The sequence below is a fragment of the Lindgomyces ingoldianus genome (genome assembly GCF_010093535.1).
Source record: "Lindgomyces ingoldianus strain ATCC 200398 unplaced genomic scaffold BDR25scaffold_40, whole genome shotgun sequence".
In the NCBI taxonomy this organism is placed as follows: Eukaryota; Fungi; Ascomycota; class Dothideomycetes; order Pleosporales; family Lindgomycetaceae; genus Lindgomyces; species Lindgomyces ingoldianus.
Window position 1 is genome coordinate 601,842 of NW_022985201.1, and position 18,862 is coordinate 620,703.

Consider the following 18,862-nt stretch of genomic DNA (forward strand, 5'->3'; position numbering starts at 1 on the left):
TGGCACCAGAGCCCTGAGATGTCTATTAAGGTTATCTTTAGTCTTTAGAACCCTGCACATTAATGTGCCTAATTATCGCATGCAGGGTCTCACTGCGTGCACGCTTAACACTAAAATTGCCAAATCTTCATCGCGTATACCTTGGCACGGGTCATGTGATAGAGCCGGATAGGGTAACCCCATGGAGCAACCTGACGATATAGATGGTCAGCGACAGCGAGAAAGGAGGGTTCTTCTTAATAAACGTCAAGTCTGAATGTTAGTCTAAGGACAGCGCTATTACGGTAACCGTAGCGCTCTAAACCTGCTGTTCCATAACTTCATTATACTAATGTAACTAATTATAATGGGGAAAAAATTTAAGAATTTTGCACTTGTGCACCAAGATGTAGGGGAGATCCCAGCCTATGTTGTTTGAATTCTAGTTCGAAGTGACTCGTACCCGACTATGTCTAACAATACAACTCCCAATCTAATAGACAACGCCAAACCCCATAACAATGCAAGAAATCGTACAGCGCCTCAGCACGCTGCTGATTCATCGCCATGGGCTCTCTCTTCTCGCATCTCCGTGTCTCTGCATTGCACATGCAACGATCATTGTAATCTTGTGCGAGGGTGAGACACCAGATGAGATCCGCCGTGTCCCATTGCTTTTTCGGTTCAACCGCGGTAACGAAGGTGTTGCTGTAATAGCAATAATATTCGATTAGGCTGCCGCAGTAACCTACAACAGTAGTCTTGATTTTGCGCCAAGAGTTCGAGTTGCAGGCGAGGTCATTGGCTGGCAGGACACCGAAATATGGTCAGTTGGGTAACAATTAGTAAGAAAGAGTCGCTGCATACCCTGGTGTTGGGACTCGAGAAAATAAGCGACAAGGGACTAAAGAGTGCGAAGAGAGTTGTGAATGTGATCTTCATGTTGGATAGTTGGATCGGTATGTACAGAGATCGAAAATGGCGCCTGTGGAATACAAAACATGCAACGGTTGTGTAACAGCCCTTTAAAGAGGTAATAGAGAATAATTTCTATCTAAACTTGAACTGCTCTTAAATTATCTCTATCTCCAATTAACACATTTCACTTTGAAGCACGCTAAACACACTGCTTCCTTTGCGCGCCGAGCAATTCGAAGCTCTTGGGAAAAGTTGACGACCCCCAAGGGGCTCGCACTACTATGTCCCACAGAAATCGGATCCTGTCGGGGCTATTAAAAACATGAAACGTTTGCCGTGAGTCTGTGATTAAACTTATTCGGTATCTGTGGGGTGGGGATCTGTGCATATAAATGTTAACGTGCCGACGCCTGGCCTAGAGACTGCCCCCAAATGTGCTGCCCCGCCACCATCGCTGCTCAGTCCTTCTCTGCGTGTCCCGTCCATGAACTAACAATCGGCACCATGAGATGAGATCAAATCTCCTTCCGCGCGCAGCGCCCTAGTAGCCTACAGGCAAAGAACTAGTAGTATTCTCACTAGAGTGCCATAGTCATATTAACGCCGGAATCCCTCCGTTGGAGGCGGCGCTTAACCATGGAGGAGGGCAAGAAAAGCTACGTATTCCTTAGACACCTCAATCTGTACAAGCAATTTGCTAATAAGCTCGTCTGCTGCAAACACATCCTTCGCCTATCCTTCCCAAACCGGAGGTCCGGGGACCACAAAACCAGTGAGGTTTTGCAATCTGGTTACGTGAGCGGGCTCCCAAATGGCTATAACATGAACAAAATTAGCGCCGAGGCTACTTTTTAGTCGTCAAACGTACCGTGATCTCGGACGTCGTACGCACCCGGGAATTTGACCATTGGGCCAGGCTTTCCTGAGCGAAGATTAACCCGGCCAAGTCGACAGCACGAGACGTCTTACCACCACCAGGGCCATTGACTTCGATGTGTGCACAATTGATGTAAAATCGAGTGACGTTGAATTCGTGCGTGATTCCGAAGATTACCTCGAAACGAAGGAGGTATTTTCCAAGCGGTGTCGTCTTAGGAAGTGTAAAATTCGCCTCAATGATGTCAGCACAGTCAGGTAGGATCATCATAGGAATTTTCAACCAACCATGGTATGACCTAGGATTGCCCATTCAGTATCATTTTTCGTGCCCATGTACGCAACCTTGAACCAATCGCCATCCCCAGTGTACGATTCTAAGTCCGCCGGTGCTCGCGAGAGGTAAGCTTGCGCGAATCCAGGATGGTAAAAGTAGACGTCCCTCTAACTATGAGTATCAGGACAAGGATGAACAGGGTGATTTTTTGGCACTCACGTCTTTGCCGTCAACCGTCTGAGTAGGAACAAACCCAATCTCATCTCCAGCGCTGGCAGCCAGCGTTTCAACACCATGTCCCGTCATCGTGGCCCCTCTTCCACAGCGGAGATTGTCGTCATAGAGTTCATAAATTAGATTTATGGTTGCTGGTTCTACGCCAGGACTGCTGAAGCCTGGTGCAACCTGTCTACCATAACAGCTGCTGCCCTGAATTACATCCACAAGAGAGAAGAGGAAGCCCATACCTAACATATTGCTAGTCTATGCTCACCGGGCCCCTGATGTAGGATAATTTGGAAAGCAAGTCTAGGGTGGTGAGTACTAGCAGCGCGCAGATGTGAATATGACGTACAGTGGGCAGTAACGCCTTGCCTAAAAAGTAGTAGAATATTCAGCAGCAAGAAATGCATTAGACAGACAGAAGACTGGAGATATTTGACCTAAAGTTCAAGGTAAGGGAGCGTGTTGCGTAAGAAATACTAGAGCCGGCACCGCCGAGTTACACAGATGTAGCAGTGATGGATATGTACTCCTGCAAAGAAACATAGAACCGGGGGGGTTACCCAGTGTATAATTCTTGTACGTGCTGCCTTTGCTATACAAGAGTGCGCCCTGTACCACTCGCATTTGGCAGCTAAAACACCTTGCATCACAAGTTGCTCGCTGTATTAACTTATATAGAAACCTCGCCAATTCTCCCAGATAGGACAACATTAGGAGAGGCGTCCGCTATTCGCAACACATCTATAAGGCTAAATACATGTATGTGGACTCAGCCTGTAAACTCCTAGCTACGAATGGTAATTAGCGGCGTGGGGAAAGGTAATATGCGGAGAGGTAAGGCAGAACTAATCTGCATTGTAACCTTAGTGGAAGCGATGCTCTTCTTAAACTACTTGCTCTATCTCTTTTCTAACAACTTGTCTAAGCCTTAAAGGAGAGGATTTTTAGCTAGATTCTTGTCAAGATGCTGCACTTGTTACTGATACTCTTGCATTTGTTCTACTCCAGTGCTGTGCACGCAGAGACCCAACCTTCTAATGTCACCATCATAGAACCGATCTTCATCCGGCGTTGCCCATTCCAGGTTAATGTCTCCCTAGCAACCGATCTCTCCTCATTGGATATCGCATTTTTGACGAAGAGTGCCAACCCAGGCCCTCCCCCATTAGGTGTCTACCGGTGCTATGTCCGTGTTCAGATCGCCTTCGACAAGACAGTTTACACCTACACGATTAATGAGGTAGAATACGTCCCGGAGAATGCGTAGAGTATAACGGGGAAGATTGAGACAAGAGTGGCCTAGGAGTACGACAGCGGACCTATATGTGTTCCTTAGATGGAAGATTACTAGCGCAAGTTAACTAGACTCTAGACTCAATTTGCACCGGTAACGCTCTCTTCCGCATCTAGTGCGCAGGCTGCTAAAAATACAACGTACGCAAGTGGAGCTAGATGCTAGGAAGACCTGTCTCTGAACATCCTAGCCTCTTTTTAATGAGAACGAGGTTGGTCGCGTATCAGCAGCTAATCTGAAACTGCGCGCAAAGCTACAATGGAGGTCTCGTAGATATAAACGTTATTAGTTCATGGACAAGTTTTGCATTCAATACGACAATTGCAGGAGCGTCGACGTTGATGGTTTACCGAGTTGGCCTAAGAGTTGCACCTTTCCGAACAGAACAGTATAACAGGTGCTGAGAGGTTCTTCCCTGCTACCTAGTGTGTTATATATAAACAAATTAACGCCCGCTTCTAAATCTCTCACCACCTAGAGATAAGCCTAAACTTTAATGTTATAACTATAAAATTTCACTAGTGGGGCGTTGTAGTAAGGCAAGGCATAGAATTCATTGTTCTCTAACAGAAGCTGACATACAAGCGTGAGGGCATTTCTAAAAGCTCGTATATGTTTTATTAAAGACTATTACTTGACTAGCCTTTAGCCTAACCTAGCAGGTCTAACTTCTGTTATCTTAGAGCCTACAGTGTCTCTTAAGCATGATATATTAACATGATAGCCTTATTTCTAGTAACTCTATATACAGAACCTAAACTCCTCTTTACCAATTGCATTTTCTTTAATATTTAAGGAATTTGTGATGTTACTTTATCTAAATACGCTTCATTGTATTTCTATTAAGAAATGTAAAATTAAGAATTTATAGCAGAATATGTTTAGTAATAATAGCACTTCCTTCTATTATGCTAGTGTGTTATAATATTCACTAAGAGCTTAAGGCTGTACCTGTAGCGCTAGCCTAACCTAGTTGATGTAGAGGTATTTATCGTTGTTAAGATGCTGAAACTCGGTGTACCTGTTGTTGCCGGATGAATTTTTCAAGCTTTTAGTAGTAGGATTAGACTTTCTAGGGCCAGCCCTGTCGCTCCGTCGGTGTTCTAGGCCATAATGCACTTGTCTGAGTAGTGGGTACAGACAGGGCTTCCAACAAGGCGTAGTACTGTACGATTGGGCGATTTTAAGGCCTGTACGGGTGAGATTTTGTGTACGTTCGTACAACAGGGAGGAGGAGAGGTAGGTGTACGTATTGTAACTGTTACAGCTCACGTGATCTGTACAAGTAGTACAATTTAATTAAAGTACGCTGTACTCTAGTTAAAACAGCTAAGACTATAGGTCTCTAGAGACGCAAGATTAAGGTCTAATTAACTATAAAATAACTAGTTCTCCCTAGTAACAAGAGCAGATAGGACTAGATAAGGCTGTAACGGCACAGGCAAGACAATGGGTCCGAATGCGGTAGGAATCCACTCAGAGGCATATGGGAGTGCGTGGGGACTCAATGACCTGGGAATCTCATTGACACCTATAGGCCTTGTACGAAGGATATCAGAAAACTACCGAGCTAGCTAAGGGGAGAGGTGCGACTAAATACTTGTTGGGGGAATAGGGGTAACTGCGGGGGACAGGGTCGAGTCATGGTCGGGGCCGATACGGGGACCCTTCGGATAGGTTCCGAGCGACCCGAGATGGAACGATTCATGAGAATCGTTACAAAGGCCTGCAAGGCGGCAAAAAGCGTAGATAGATAACTCTGCAATAGAAAATAGTCTGTAATAGGCATTTTTAAGACAACAGACTGCAGATAGATAGATTAAAACCCTTAGAAAGAGATTTAAGCGTCCTTGCAAAAATTTTGGCCAATCAGAGCCCTAGAAGCCCCCCTAAGCGCTCCCCGCAGGCCTCCTGCTCGCCAGAGCCCTCCTACCCCTCCAGAACCCCTATACAAACTTCCCAAAAGGGTAATAACATACTATAACAGTTTATAAATAAATGCATAAGCGGAGCTTGTTTTAAGTCACTTATTAAACTCTTTCTAGAGAAGAAGACTGCATTAGAAGAAGCCTATAAAAGAAGACTATAAGCAGAGTAGATAATAAAAAGTAGTCTATAAACTAAAACCTATAAACTATATTCTTATAAATTTTACATAAAGACCTATATACCTATAAATGCTATATAAAAAAAAACCTCTTAGTAAGTCTGTCTACACAAGTACTTATTAGCAAAGTTAAAGTACTAGCTAAAATTCTAAGCAATGCAAATAACAAGCTGCACATCTTAAGCCTAGATAGTAATGCGCTTACTATAGATAGCAGCTAGCTAAGTGCTTATAAATTAATAAGTCTAATACTTTATCTAATACTAATACATTAGCACTTACATTCTATTAAAGTTATAATAAAGAACTTAGTAGTTATTTATAATGCATAAAGTGCCTACTTACTCTAGTAGAAAGGTTTATTATATTAACATGTACACATGCTAGTAGTTGCTCTTTAGTAGTAGTTAACTTAAAAAGGTTTAGTAAAAAGCTAGAATTAAAGTTATTTATATTTTTTTAAAGTAAAATAAATTCTTTTTTATGTCTATGTTTAAGCAAATTAGTAGCGCACTTTTTATAAGTACTTTATTAATTTAATCCTATGTTAAACTACTTTTAATTACAAGTAGTGCATGTATCTAACTTAATATTAAGTAGACCTTTATAGAAGTTGTTAATATAGCCTTTATTAACTTCTAGTATAGCCTAGTTTTTAAGAAATTTAACATTATTAAAATTTATAAGTATAGGTGTAAATAGAAAATTATACGCACAGTGCTTAGCATTTAAGAAGATATTTATATTAATGTTCTTATCTAAACTATTACTAAGGTTGTTTTTATTTATACCTACTCTCTATAACTAAAAGAGTGTAGACTAAAACCTTTTTTATGTTAATAGTAGCTTTTAAGTACATTATATACTTAAACTAATTAGAGTAAATAGCATAAGTAGTATATTAAAAAGGTTACCTAATAGGCTAGAGATTTTATATTAGAGAAATTATTAAGGCGTCTATTATATAAAAATGTTGTAAAGAAGAGAGCTTAATAGGCTAAAGTTTATAAAAGGTAATACATGTACTAGTTTTTTATTTATAGTATAAATATTAACCTTACTCTTTAATTAGTAACACTTTTAATATAAAGTCTTTTACTTGCTATTTCTTTTAAACATGTTATTTGCCTAGTCTAATAGCGTAGAACAATAACAATATAGGGGTACTAGAGGAGACAACAGCGGGATATAGAGTTGTAGTCTGTTATTTGCAACATATGTAATATTAGCAAGAGCGCGCCTCTTAGCTAGCAGTAGAGGTATAGGGCTGCCCTAGGTAGGGCGCTTCTTTGCCTAGATTTATGTATTACAGGGCGCACATTAAACCTTTTATTAAAGGAACGTCCTGTCTTTTTATAGATCTATAGAGTAATAATAATTATTATAAAGTAGGGGAGGTTTATTAGTGTTAAATAGCAGAGGTACTATGTTATAGGTTATAGCAGGAGGTATTAGACAGGTATTAGACAACACGCGCAGTAAGGTTTTAGTTTTCGCGCAGGAAATAATTATCTAAGGATCTGCTGTTTTTATGCTTATGTGAGCCTAAAAAGGCTAAAAGCAGTAATTCTTAGCTGCTAAGCCCTAACTGAAGAAAACTAAAGTCCACAGAAAGGAGCGGAGCAAGCTCCGCTAACAATCCATACTACGTACCGTGCCTAGGGCATCATTAAACGTACGGTACGGCTCACGAACTCGGTAGGTTCGTACTGATCACATGACTGTTACGGTTCACTTTGTACGGACCGTAGTACGGCCCGTTGGAAGCCCTGGGTACAGATAGCTGACAATACAGGCAAGCAAGCGCAGATAATGCCGAGCATAGGCTCCATGGTGCCCAAAATAACGAACATCCGGATCGATGCCATAATATTGTCCTGGTTGAGCCTAAGGACATACTTTAGGCGCACGCCGTACACCAAGCAGATGCCTAAGCTAATACTGGAGATGAATATCGCGCCAATCTTCTTCTTCTTCTTCGTCGCCACCTGAAGTTTCCACAGCATCTGCATGGGCAGTGCGAGGATGGTTATGTCCTCAATTGTAATGACGATAACCCTAATTAGGTATGTAAGGTTCAGAGAGCCGCACTTGCTGTAGATCCTCTTATCCCAAAGGAATGCGAGCGATCGACATAGCACTAAGATTGGGACCATAAATATAAAAGCACTGGCAACGCAAATACCCCTCCACAATCCACACGGCGCAACGAAACTGTGAGCTGGCGAGGCCAAAGACTGAAACGTACAGATGCAAGATAGATATCTTTATAGCCAATGTGGCCATCGCCCTATTTTCTATGTCAGTGACGCCAAGAAACGACTGGTATTAGGGTTATTATTGAATGGGCATACTATGGGATGCCACCAGCTAGGAAGAGTTCTCCGACTGTAAAGACGGTCTCTATACCACCCCATTTCTCTACAAGGTCTATGACGTGAGGGCCAGCGCTACCATTTTGTACGCCAGCGACGTCCGTAAAGTATAGGTCGGAGACGAAAAATTACGAAAACCCAGTACTATGTTGGCTAACAGGCTACGCAAAAGTGAATGCTTGGCTTACCAAAGTTGTGAACATGCCCAGCCATTTAACTCTAGGTTGAGCCTTCTAAGGTGGCGGGTCTAGTATCTAATAATGATAGGGATATAGTTGAGTGCTAGAAAGACGCTGTTAACAATGAACATCTTTCTCCCATTCTTATTTCTGGTGAGTGGAATGTTCACCATGGTGTTGATGATTGCGCTACTAGTCACGTATAAAGAGTGGGCTTGAAGTCAAAGGAAGGGGCACAAATTGTGATGCTTAGGCAAACGCGTGCGTTACCGGAGCTCTGTAGAAGGTGTACGATAGGAGGGGTGATAATACTGGAACTCAGAGAAACGTAAGAAAGTGGAAATGTCTGGGCATTGTAGTGGGATGAAGCGGCGACACTTGCATCTAAACTGTGATTAGCCACGCCATTATCTGCAAATAACACTCCAGGTTCGAGCCCAGTTAACTAGGATGCAAGGAGTAGTCAGGCAGCGGAAATTGAGCGCATATTTGAGGCAATACAGGGCAATCCTCCCATAGAAACAATGCTTTAAAGCAAAATTAAGTCCCGCGCGCGGGGTCTATATACAGCCAAACATAAGCATATATGGGTGTCACATGGTATCACCCCAATAAGTATCTAGCTTTGACGAACATATGAACTTAAAGCGTTCACAGGTAGAATGCAATAAGATCCCACCCCTTTGCTCTTAGACTTAGACTAAAGTCTGTACATGCGGCTCATGAGCTGTTGTATAACATTAAAGAACGCAACTTATACCTTAATGTCTAATCCAGAGTTAGAAAGCAAGAGTACTACATGGAGCCACTCTCTAAGGCGATACTTAGAATTTATTAGATAGTGGGACTCTGAATTCTAGATGCGCAATACTTCGCCTAGTTTATGCGCAAAACGGACCGTCCCCGCAGCCCCCAGAATGGGTGCGAACATACGTTAATCACCGACATATGGGGATTCCAAGATTTAGAATGAAACAGGAATAACAGGGGGAAAAACATTACGCCATCTTAAATTCTAGCGGAATGAAAAGAGGGTGGATTTAGTCGATATTGGAGAGGGCGCTGATCTAAAAAATTTCCGCGGTACTCCGTCTAGCCTGCAAAATGGCGAGTTTTTAATTAATGGCTACTTATAAAGTAGACGAGAAAGCGGCGGAGGCACTGTAGTCGGGCTAGCGAACTAAGGAAAAGGGGATGAGGAGGTACCCTAATGAGGGGAAGGCGAGCATTTTATAGACGTCTAAAGCGTCGAGGCAATCAGATGAGACGCTATTCCTGATGTAGATAAGCGCAATGACTGTACTAAACCCGAAGGGGGAATTCCCCGGACAGATATTACCAGCGATAGAGAAGAGACCGCATGTAAAACGCGCCGTGCCTAATACATCGCCATCCAACCCGTTTTGCTCTGGGTTTCCATGGACCTCGCCGGGACTCTCCGAGCACCCCCAGGTGTACAAACAGCTCTTTGCCTTTGCCAGGATAACGCTCTTTGTGAAGAGTGCCGGACTCCCACCTTGACGCCAGAAGAAGACTCGCGAACCCTCGTTTACACCTCACATCATAGAACCGGCCAATCCTAGTATTTAGGACATAGAAATTTGCTTGAACCAGTTGTTTTCGATCCCCACTCACGAGCAGACCCTGGCCTTCGACCGCGATGCCATAATCACGAAACATCAGAAATTAGACAACGCGGTCTTTCAGGTTCACGTGGGTCGTGAGCATCCTCGGTGGGGCTGTTCAGATGGCAATCAAGGAGCCAGATTCGCGATGAAGTTCATATAGTTTCCTTCCCAGCGGTAAATCGCGTTCGACGGTCAACTGCTATACCAGCTTGGCATTATCCAATAGAAAATTAGCGAAGTCCTTGATCCAGGACATGATGTTGTTATCGCGAATGCACCCCAGGCACTCCGTGCACGCGAAGCTAATTATCATGTCGATTGCTCGGATGGTCTCCCGAGGGACTATAAACAAATCCATAAGATTTCTCAGCATTTTCTTTGTGCACGGGGCGAATTGATGGTGAGATGAGATCTAAGGCTTGCAAAGGCGCGAGAGAGAGATTTGGTATTACGATTGCTTGACTCACGTGCGCCAGCTTTCACTCCCTTATCATCCGCTAACAAGATAAGGTGAACCCATGGGCAGAGGAGAAGTGGCAAACCCGGCTACCATATCGTACTTGCCTATCAGTCGGTCACTTGAAATCATAATATCTATCCGACCTAGTCCCATCCCAGCTCATCCCAACGTAAATTCGCTCACGAGACACCCATAGCCTTCAAATGCTCTAAGTACGCACTCAAAAGTCCAAGCCCCTGCTTCACAACCTCCTCCCGAGCAAGCTCAACAACCTCCTCGATAGTGAACTTATCATTCGCGCCATTCTCTGCCACGAAAGCCCTCCCCCAAGTAGCATCCAGCACCTTGTTCTCGGGACTGTCAGCATGCGTTAGGTTGACCTGGATGGTGAAGGTGTCGTTTCGGGCGCGGAGGAGGCCGTGTAGGTAAGTCTCAGGTTACTCGGACTGGAGTCGGTGTGACCGGTGGGGACCTAGGTAGTGGAAGACTCTAATGGAGTAAGTTGAGCGGTGGTTGTAGTCTTGCTCTCTACTTAGAATTAGCTTGGTCGGGCTGTTGGACTGAGAGATCAACCTGTGAAAGAGAGTTCGCGAGCCTTTCTTACTGGAATAGTGCTTTTATTGGAGACACCTTCATTGGTAAACTTCTCCCAATTGACATTGAATGCTAGCTCATAGAAATCCTCCGCCATCTGGAAGCGCCGCAATCTTTGCATAGAGTTCGTTTCCCGAAAATAGCTGCTATTACAGGCTTTTTAAAGCCTTCGATGATCATAACACTAACCAGGCTACCGTATGTAGTATGATTTTCACCTAGTTACCGAAGACTAACCAACCCATCGTTGTATAGCAAGCCGTACTCATTGGCCTTGACGCCATGAGAGAAGAACTCCCGGAGTTCTGAAGGAGCCTTACAATGCGGTGGGGGTGTCCCTGGTTCGTGATGGTTAAAATTACCAAATTGGCAAGGCATCCTTTGACCAGTATGACAAGGTGGAAGCTCTCGGCATAATTTGGAGCCAGCTTCGATATTCATCGGCTAATAATGATTTGGCTAGAATATTTTCCATGCCCAACAGGTGCTCCCGGCATCGGTAAAACCCCACATTTCCAGGACTTGGGCAACGGCTGGCATCGTCTCCTTGGAAAGATTTGGGACCCCATTAATTGGACGGGACTGCTATCACTCTCATTCGTGGCTGCCATGACCGTGGGTGACAGAGGATGCTCAAAAATTTAGGGTGAAGTTGAAGGTTTGTAGCACGTGGAATGGCAGGGCGAGATTTAAGTCTGGCGTGCAGCTAAACGCGGAATCACGTGTGCAGCCCTTTCCTCTTATGGTACGCTAAGCTAAATGCGGTAAGTATGATAGACAGGAATAGTTATGACAGATGCTGACTGGAAAATCTAGCAAGCATCATATCTTGCTGTACGTCTTACGTAGGCCATAAATGCGCTAGACTACACCACTAGTGAATCTATGAACTATTATCACTTGCTACCAAGCTGCAGAAGAGGTACATACTGTTTCTTAAGCTTAATGCGAGTACTGTTGCGTTCTTATGCATGATTAGCCTGCATATTACTGCTCAAGCCTGGTATTACAAGAGCGGGGAAGGTATTAGTTATCCTACAAAAATATTCAACTACGCACAGTATTAAGGCTAGTGTTAAAAAACGAAAAAATATGGGAATCTATAGCTCAGGAACTACACATAGGAAAACAGCAATCTGGTTAAACCACCCTGGTATTCTGGATCTCAACAGCAAGAGCATTCTCCCTGTATAGGCTCCCTATTCTGGGCGGGCAAGGAGTCTCTACTCTCTAGCCCAAGCCAAACTGATCACTCACCGCACTTTTAGAGGAGTGGCTGAAGCCAGTCGCGGTGTTCACGTATTTAGGCTTAAGTTCGGCTGCCTGACTTGGACGAGAGTAGTTGATGTTGTGGTTTTTTATTGGTCGCTAAGGATGATGTTTATGTGCATATACTAGTCGTCCGGGAGGTCTGGTGGGGTCGGCAGTGGGGGGATGATGGTGTTGCGTGAGAACGACATTGTGGGTTCAAATGAGCGTTGCAAGGGGAAATTGGGGGTCGTGAGAATGAGGCAGATATAGAGAGAGTAAGCTAGAAAATTCAGAAAGAGTTAAAGCGCGTCGAGCTTTTCGCTGGGAGAAAGGAGGTTGGGAAGGAATATTTCATGGGTGGATGGGTAAAACCCAATGTATTTGAAGAGGGCCAAAGATTTGTCGACGCTGACCTCAAGGAACCAACCAGACACCTAGGCAGTGCTAGTGCGTCAAATTACCCACGCAACATGGAGTAGCGGTGTCTGCTCAACCCAGCAGAGCCGTTCTCTCTTCGGCCTCGGGTTCAGCAGCCCTCCTTTCCTTTCTCCACACCCACCAAAACCACCTCAACCGCTCGCCAGTTCCCTCACCGACAACCAACTCTTCTTCCTCCCTGGATCTTCTCCTCGTCCTCCGCCACCACCGCCCCCAGCTCTCTTTCCGCCTGAACCAGACCTCGCCGGATCCATCCGCATAAACGATCCAGCCTCCTTTCCCAGCTTTCCAGGCATTGCGAACCCACTCTATGACCTTAATGAGTCCATAGAGTATGATAAATCCTGCAATGGTGCAGAAGATGGTGACGATGGAGGTTAGAAAGGTGATGGTAGAGACTTGACAACCGAGACCGCTCGTACGAAGCTCGAAGCGCTCGGGGCCAAGGGCGCAGATGAATTTGTAGCGCAGTGGAGATAAGAGCGGGAACGCCAAAGACAGTGGATCGAGAGGAAGAGGAAGGCAGGTACTTGACTACTAAGACGGTCAATCGCCACTGAAGAGGTAGTAACAAATATCGGAATGTTGATTGTTTTTAGACATCGCCGGGAGAATAAGTTTGTCGAACATAAATCAATTCAAAGGGGTGTACTTCTTGGACATCGATAACCCGGGTATCTAAGGCCGCCAATTCCGAGGAAAGGGGATATTACAAGATCAGGAGGCACTCAAAGAAAAGGAGTACGTCTCCTAAATAGTCTTCATTCCGCACCCCAATCTAGGCACTTAACAATCCCACACCCAAGGAGATATTCGACTTACAATTGCGCACCAACCACAGGATCCGTTACTCCGATGACAATCCCCACAATCCTGATAACCCCAGCACAATTCCAATCTCCTTCTGTCATCCTTTGGGCTGTCCTCCCATCGCTCTCTTAGCATATCGGAAGCATTGAAGAGAGGGTCCTCGATTGTTGCGCGAAGTGAGGCGCAGCCAGATGTCATCGTTCAATGGGCAAATTCCTTAGAGTTGGTAATGGATACTGTTGGTACTGAAAGGGGTGCGTCTAGTAGTAGTCACTGTCGGAATGAAGTTAGTGAGACAAGATTGGTGTTGGTGCAGATCAATGTGATGAAGTGTGGAGGCTGTCATTGCGGGGCGCTGGATGAATTGGGTATGGAGGCTTGGCGCATCCATCCATATCCGGGAAGGCGGTTTTCGCTTCCTCAAAGTGGTTATGAGGGGAGGATGATCGATCACGATCAGATCTCAGGATACAACTATAAGAAGGGAAGCAATGGTTAGGGGCGGTATCTTAAGTGAGGTGGAAAGGAGTTACAGGTCAGGCCTTAGAGGCGTGAGAATCTTCGCGAAAGTATATACCCGTTTTTCTCGCTTGACGCACGGGCTCACCTGGCGCACACTTTGCTCAGGAACACTAAAATTGTCACATAATACTAACTCCACCAATATGGACCCGATTTTGGAAGCGCTTGCAGCGTTAGAATCCCTGGAGTTTGGAGAAAAAGTTAATATCACTCAAGTTGCGAAAAAATATGGTGTTGAACGATCAACGCTGTCGCGAAGGTGGCGCGGGGTCCAGGGCTCCCGTGCAGAGCAATATGAGAATCAACGACTTTTAAACGACCGTCAGGAGAGGGAGCTCTCGGAATACATTGAGAGACTGTGTGAGCGAGGGCTACCCCCTACGAGGAACATGCTACGCAACTTTGCTACTGAAATAAGCGGCAAACAGGCAGGGAGCTCGTGGCCGGACCGGTTCCTCAAGCGTTACCAAGTCGACCTAGTATCAAAGTGGACTACTGGCATTGACAAGGAGAGGAAGAGAGCTGATTCTGCCTTTAAATACGCACTATATTTTGATCTCCTGAAGCGCAAGATTGAACAATACGATATCCAGCCAGAAGACATGTACAATATGGATGAAAAGGGCTTCTTGATTGGGGTGCTCTCAAAGATGAAGCGGATCTTCTCCCGGCGGAAGTATGAAGAGGGTGGGATCAAGCAGATGGTTCAGGACGGCAACCGCGAGTGGATAACAACAATTGCTTGTATATGCGCTGACGGATCCTCTCTCTCTCCAGGCCTCATCTACCAGGCAGTTACAGGTAACATTCAAGACTCATGGCTTCAGGACTTTAATCCCAAGATACACAAAGCTTTCTTTGCCTCATCTCCAAGTGGATGGACTAACAACAACCTCAGGCTTCAATGGCTTAAGACGATCTTTGATAGAGAGACTAAACCAAAGGCGCGGCGGAGATACCAACTCCTTATCCTTAATGGACATGGATCCCATATAAACATAAAGTTTATCGAGTACTGCGACAATAACAAGATCCTCCTGGCTATCTATCCCCCTCATAGTACTCATACACTTCAGCCGCTTAACGTCTGCTTGTTCAGGCCTCTCTCACAAGCTTATACCCACAAGATAGCACAGTTTATAGAAGAATCTCAAGCTTTCTCTGCTATTACTAAGAGGGATTTCTTCCGCATGTTCTGGGCAGCATGGGAGAGAGCTTTTACTGCCAAGAACGTCCTCTCAGGGTTCAAAACCTGCGGTCTCCATCCCTTTAAGCCTGACGTTATTCTGGACCGATTTAATGACCCTGAGGCTGAGAGACCTTCCTCCAGTGAGAGCTCAAGGTCAGTGCTCACGGCTGAAGATTGGAGGAAGATTGCTAAGCTTTTGAGATCAGTTGTTGACGACGTATACGACTCTAAGGCTCGGCAGCTCTCACAAACGATCCACTCGCTGTCTACGCAGAACATCCTCTTGAAACTAGAGGTTCGCGGCCTCAAAAAAGCACTAGTTAATAAGAAGAAGCGTCGGCAGAGGGGCAAAGCTCTCCAGCTTAAACTTCCTCCTAATCCAGATAGTGGAGCAATCTTTTGGAGCCCAAACAAGGTCCAGCAAGCTCGTAAGCGAGAAACAAAGAAAGCAGAAGCAGCAGAGGCAGAGAGACTTAAAAAAAAAGAAGATGCTAAGCGCAAAGCTGCAGAGAAAGCAGAGAAGGAGCGGGTTATAGAGGAGAGACAGCGCATGAAGGCTACTGCAAAGGAAATCCGACTCCGAGAGCAGGCTCAGAAGCAGCGGGAGAAGGAGGACAACAAGCAAGCTAGATTAGCAGCTGCGCAGCTCCAAAAGGACATCCAATATGCTAAACAGGCTAAAAAAAGGAGCAAACAGCATTCTCTTGGTCCTCAGGATGATGGTGGTAATGAGGAATCAGTTGTAGAGGTTATCGCTGCCCCCCAGCTGACGAATCGCCGAGGGCGACAGATCAGCCTTCCTACTAGGTATCGCGACTAGATAATGACGTAGTTTTATTCGCCGTACCCTATTGCCTGTTACTCTACAAAATCTTGCGATAATTCGAATTATAGTGAGCTCTAGAGCTTCAAATCTATGTGAGGATATTGGCTGAAATCCGTGCGCCAGGTGAGGCCGTGCGTCAAGCGAGAAAAACGGGTATTCTCCATGGTCCTTGGTAATCTAAAGGTTAGAGAATAAGGGTGTGAGATAGGATTTAGACGTCAATTTAAAGGCATAGGTTAAAACCCTAGCATCGATATAGGCGTGAATATTAACAGCTACAATTTATAGCGATAATAGAAAGCTGCAAGTATAATTCATAGTCGTACATCATGGAACGAATGTATCTGCAGTACATGCTCGACACCCCAACCCGCCAACGCCAAAAGTGCATCCCAATTTAGATAGAGAACGTATTACACCCCCATGCTATGCAACCAGCGAATTAAGACAACTAGAAGGATACTCGTCTTCTATCCCTAACAGCCAACACGCCAAGGGTATATCAATGAATCGAGCCCGTTACAACGCAGCTGCGAATCCAAGCATAGCAGCACCAACCGCTAGACCAGCGCCTGCTGTCTTCATAGGCGCTGCCGCACCGGTTGAGCCAGCAGCAGCAGTGCCGGAAGCTCCATTGGTAGCTCCATTGGTTGCTTGCGCAACTTGGACACCATACGCTGTCGTAGTGATGACCGAGCCAGAAACCGTGGTCGTGTAGGTGCTTGAGCCAGTCGTGCTGGCCGTGCAGCCCTTCCAGCTCGTCCATGGGGCAGCAGTAGACCATGGACCCGCAGTCCAGCCAGGCCAGTCTGAATTCGGGCAGCCAGATGCTCCCCACCATGACGTCCAGTCTCCAGTTCTCCAGGCAGAGTTCGTCGACCAGTAGCTCCATGGTCCCCAGTTACTGGTTCCCCAGGGACCCCAGCCATCAGGGCCGCCCCATTTGCCGGACCTGGAGCCGCCAGGACCTCCAGGACCTCCTGGTCCCCAAGGACCATTGCCAGGACCCCAGGGGCCGTTGGTTGGGTTTGGCGCGGCGGTTGTCAGTGTGCTGGGAATTTGACCATTGGACACAAGAGAAGAGAAGATGGAAGAGAAGACAGCGCCATTTGAAGAGAAGCGGCCGTTGGACGGAAGTTGACCGGCGGAGGAAAGCGAAGCGAAGACGGAAGAGAAAGCAGAATTTCCCTGCGCAATGACTGGGGCGGCGAGAGCCGCAATGGCAGCGATGGAGAATTTCATTGTGTCGTGTGGCACAATATCCGGAATATGTTTCTTGAGGACTGGCCGTGAAGAGAAAGGGTTCTTGAGCTCTGACTTGGCTTGGGAAGTGGGGGTAGGTGGTGATGTGAAGCTTTAAGTACAAGCCTCGGCAGTGAATTGAACTGAAAGCTAAAACTAAACTTCTACTGCGCCAACCTTACCTTCATATATTCGTACTACGAAACACGCGGCCTTCTCTCTCATTGGGTCATCTTGCACAATCTGCAACTTCGTCATTGACAAGCTCAAAATATACCGGTAGAACCACTCCGGAGGGGGGCCCGTGAGGCTGAGACCCCACCTGACTGTAAGCACGTTTTTGGACACGGGTTCAGGACGCTTACGCGTCGAAGATGAGAACAGCAGATGCCGTACTGCAGTGCAGTGTCCTCAGCCTGCAATTAGTAAGGGAAAGGCTGCGGATTGCCCAATAAGGGGACTCAGCCCTACGGGAACCACGGGCTTCCAGGTAAGATGGCGCCCGTAAGCCGTCCTAAAAAACGTTAAGGAAGACGTGGATTGGGCAGGTTCAGAAAGTCGGAGGACGTGTTTGGTGAGATTAGGGTCTGGCAGCCTGGTTCGGAGGCGGATCTAGAGGGCTTGGGAGCTTCGGAGAATAGGGTGGGGAGAAAGTGCGGAGGATGTCCAGCGACGGCAGTTTTGACATGTGTCATTCTGACAGCAGACCCTCCTAAAAACATAACTAGTCAAACTCTGATAGCCGTGAACCATCCTCAAATGATACAGGCCAGGTAAGCCAAGGAGTTCTTCGCATCCGTTGCGGTTTACTAGCTTGAAGTTTTGCAAAGGTTGAGAAGAGGTTGTCGGCACCCGCATCCGGAAGCACCGAAGGTCGATCACAAATGTCGGTGAAAAAGAAATCCAACCGCCGACGATTGAGATATTCACGACTCTGACAACACTCTTCATCGTCGTAGACGTAAAGACGTAAGGCCGTCTACGCGCGTATGTACTATGATTCTACCAATTTGTATAATGTTGATGACCTGTACTGACTCTAGACACGTGGCTCTCACTCCAAACAAGTTGGGCTTTCACTCTCTCTGGGGATTCGACAGATGAAGTTGGATCGCTGTCGAGGTTTGTTTCATCTCTCTTTTGTCGGCTTCTTTCAACGGACCGGAGCATATTTGAGAGCAATCGAGTTGCCCCTGATATCTCATACTCCAGCCAGGTCACCGGACCAAAGTCCCGAGAGCAGGGTACCCCGCTATCTGCAAGAAGTGCCATCCTGATCCCGAGAACTGGATAACTAATGCATTGCTCCATCTACAGCTATTTATCCAAATCTGCAAAGCGACGCTTCTGGCTATCAGGCGGTTTTGCTCCTCGAGTCTCAGGTTTTTAGCGAGCAGGAAATGGTTAGTCGGGAGCTCATATATGATCTGTTTGTGCGATGCGCTTCGCCAAGCCACGCCATAGGCATTATTTTGTCGACGGCTGACCTTGTCTTAATTGCTGCAGCTATGGTTCTGGCGTGGATCAGGGTCCTAATAGCGATGCTATCTAAGAGATTCTTCGCTTTAGCATGATGGAACCTTACTGGAAAGAGCAGAGCTCACCCGAACCTCACTTCTTATAGCCTATATCGACCGCGTTGAGCTGACATCCATTTCAGAAACGTTTTGTG

General features: G+C 45.9%; 6 protein-coding genes across 6 annotated transcripts; 1 reads left to right on the plus strand and 5 right to left on the minus strand.

Moving 5' to 3' along the window:
- Nucleotides 1-1,741: 1,741 nt before the first annotated feature.
- Nucleotides 1,742-2,515, minus strand: BDR25DRAFT_240501 (uncharacterized protein; the record flags this gene model as incomplete). Its single annotated transcript, XM_033685712.1, has 3 exons — nucleotides 1,742-2,008; nucleotides 2,062-2,215; nucleotides 2,238-2,515. 3 exons carry the CDS (start codon nucleotides 2,513-2,515, stop codon nucleotides 1,742-1,744), a joined length of 699 nt encoding a protein of 232 aa, XP_033542059.1.
- A 724-nt stretch (nucleotides 2,516-3,239) lies between these two features.
- Nucleotides 3,240-5,318, plus strand: BDR25DRAFT_360854 (uncharacterized protein; the record flags this gene model as incomplete). The annotated part of the gene is made up of 10 exons (XM_033696312.1): nucleotides 3,240-3,538; nucleotides 3,579-3,600; nucleotides 3,648-3,709; nucleotides 3,760-3,789; nucleotides 3,823-3,966; nucleotides 4,698-4,767; nucleotides 5,038-5,061; nucleotides 5,107-5,155; nucleotides 5,211-5,246; nucleotides 5,281-5,318. 10 exons carry the CDS (start codon nucleotides 3,240-3,242, stop codon nucleotides 5,316-5,318), a joined length of 774 nt encoding a protein of 257 aa, XP_033542060.1.
- A 2,082-nt stretch (nucleotides 5,319-7,400) lies between these two features.
- Nucleotides 7,401-7,859, minus strand: BDR25DRAFT_240717 (uncharacterized protein; the record flags this gene model as incomplete). Its single annotated transcript, XM_033685716.1, has 1 exon — nucleotides 7,401-7,859. A coding segment is annotated over one exon (459 nt), but the record flags the coding sequence as incomplete, so codon positions are not given.
- A 1,411-nt stretch (nucleotides 7,860-9,270) lies between these two features.
- On the minus strand, nucleotides 9,271-11,523 carry BDR25DRAFT_360856 (uncharacterized protein; the record flags this gene model as incomplete). The annotated part of the gene is made up of 14 exons (XM_033696313.1): nucleotides 9,271-9,297; nucleotides 9,374-9,410; nucleotides 9,437-9,785; nucleotides 9,842-9,879; nucleotides 9,944-9,969; nucleotides 10,064-10,179; nucleotides 10,245-10,334; nucleotides 10,375-10,476; nucleotides 10,539-10,668; nucleotides 10,699-10,749; nucleotides 10,807-10,878; nucleotides 10,923-11,025; nucleotides 11,139-11,356; nucleotides 11,395-11,523. 14 exons carry the CDS (start codon nucleotides 11,521-11,523, stop codon nucleotides 9,271-9,273), a joined length of 1,488 nt encoding a protein of 495 aa, XP_033542062.1.
- Nucleotides 11,524-12,555: 1,032 nt separating this feature from the next.
- BDR25DRAFT_270741 (uncharacterized protein) lies at nucleotides 12,556-13,930 on the minus strand. The gene is made up of 2 exons (XM_033687224.1): nucleotides 13,424-13,930; nucleotides 12,556-13,135 (listed from the first exon to the last, which is right to left on the minus strand). Exons 1-2 carry the CDS (start codon nucleotides 13,607-13,609, stop codon nucleotides 12,653-12,655), a joined length of 669 nt encoding a protein of 222 aa, XP_033542063.1. The 5' UTR covers nucleotides 13,610-13,930; the 3' UTR covers nucleotides 12,556-12,652.
- Nucleotides 13,931-16,184: 2,254 nt separating this feature from the next.
- On the minus strand, nucleotides 16,185-17,433 carry BDR25DRAFT_306847 (uncharacterized protein). The gene has a single exon (XM_033690719.1). The coding sequence runs from the start codon at nucleotides 17,188-17,190 to the stop codon at nucleotides 16,468-16,470; it is 723 nt and encodes a 240-aa protein (XP_033542064.1). The 5' UTR covers nucleotides 17,191-17,433; the 3' UTR covers nucleotides 16,185-16,467.
- Between the last annotated feature and the right edge of the window lie 1,429 nt (nucleotides 17,434-18,862).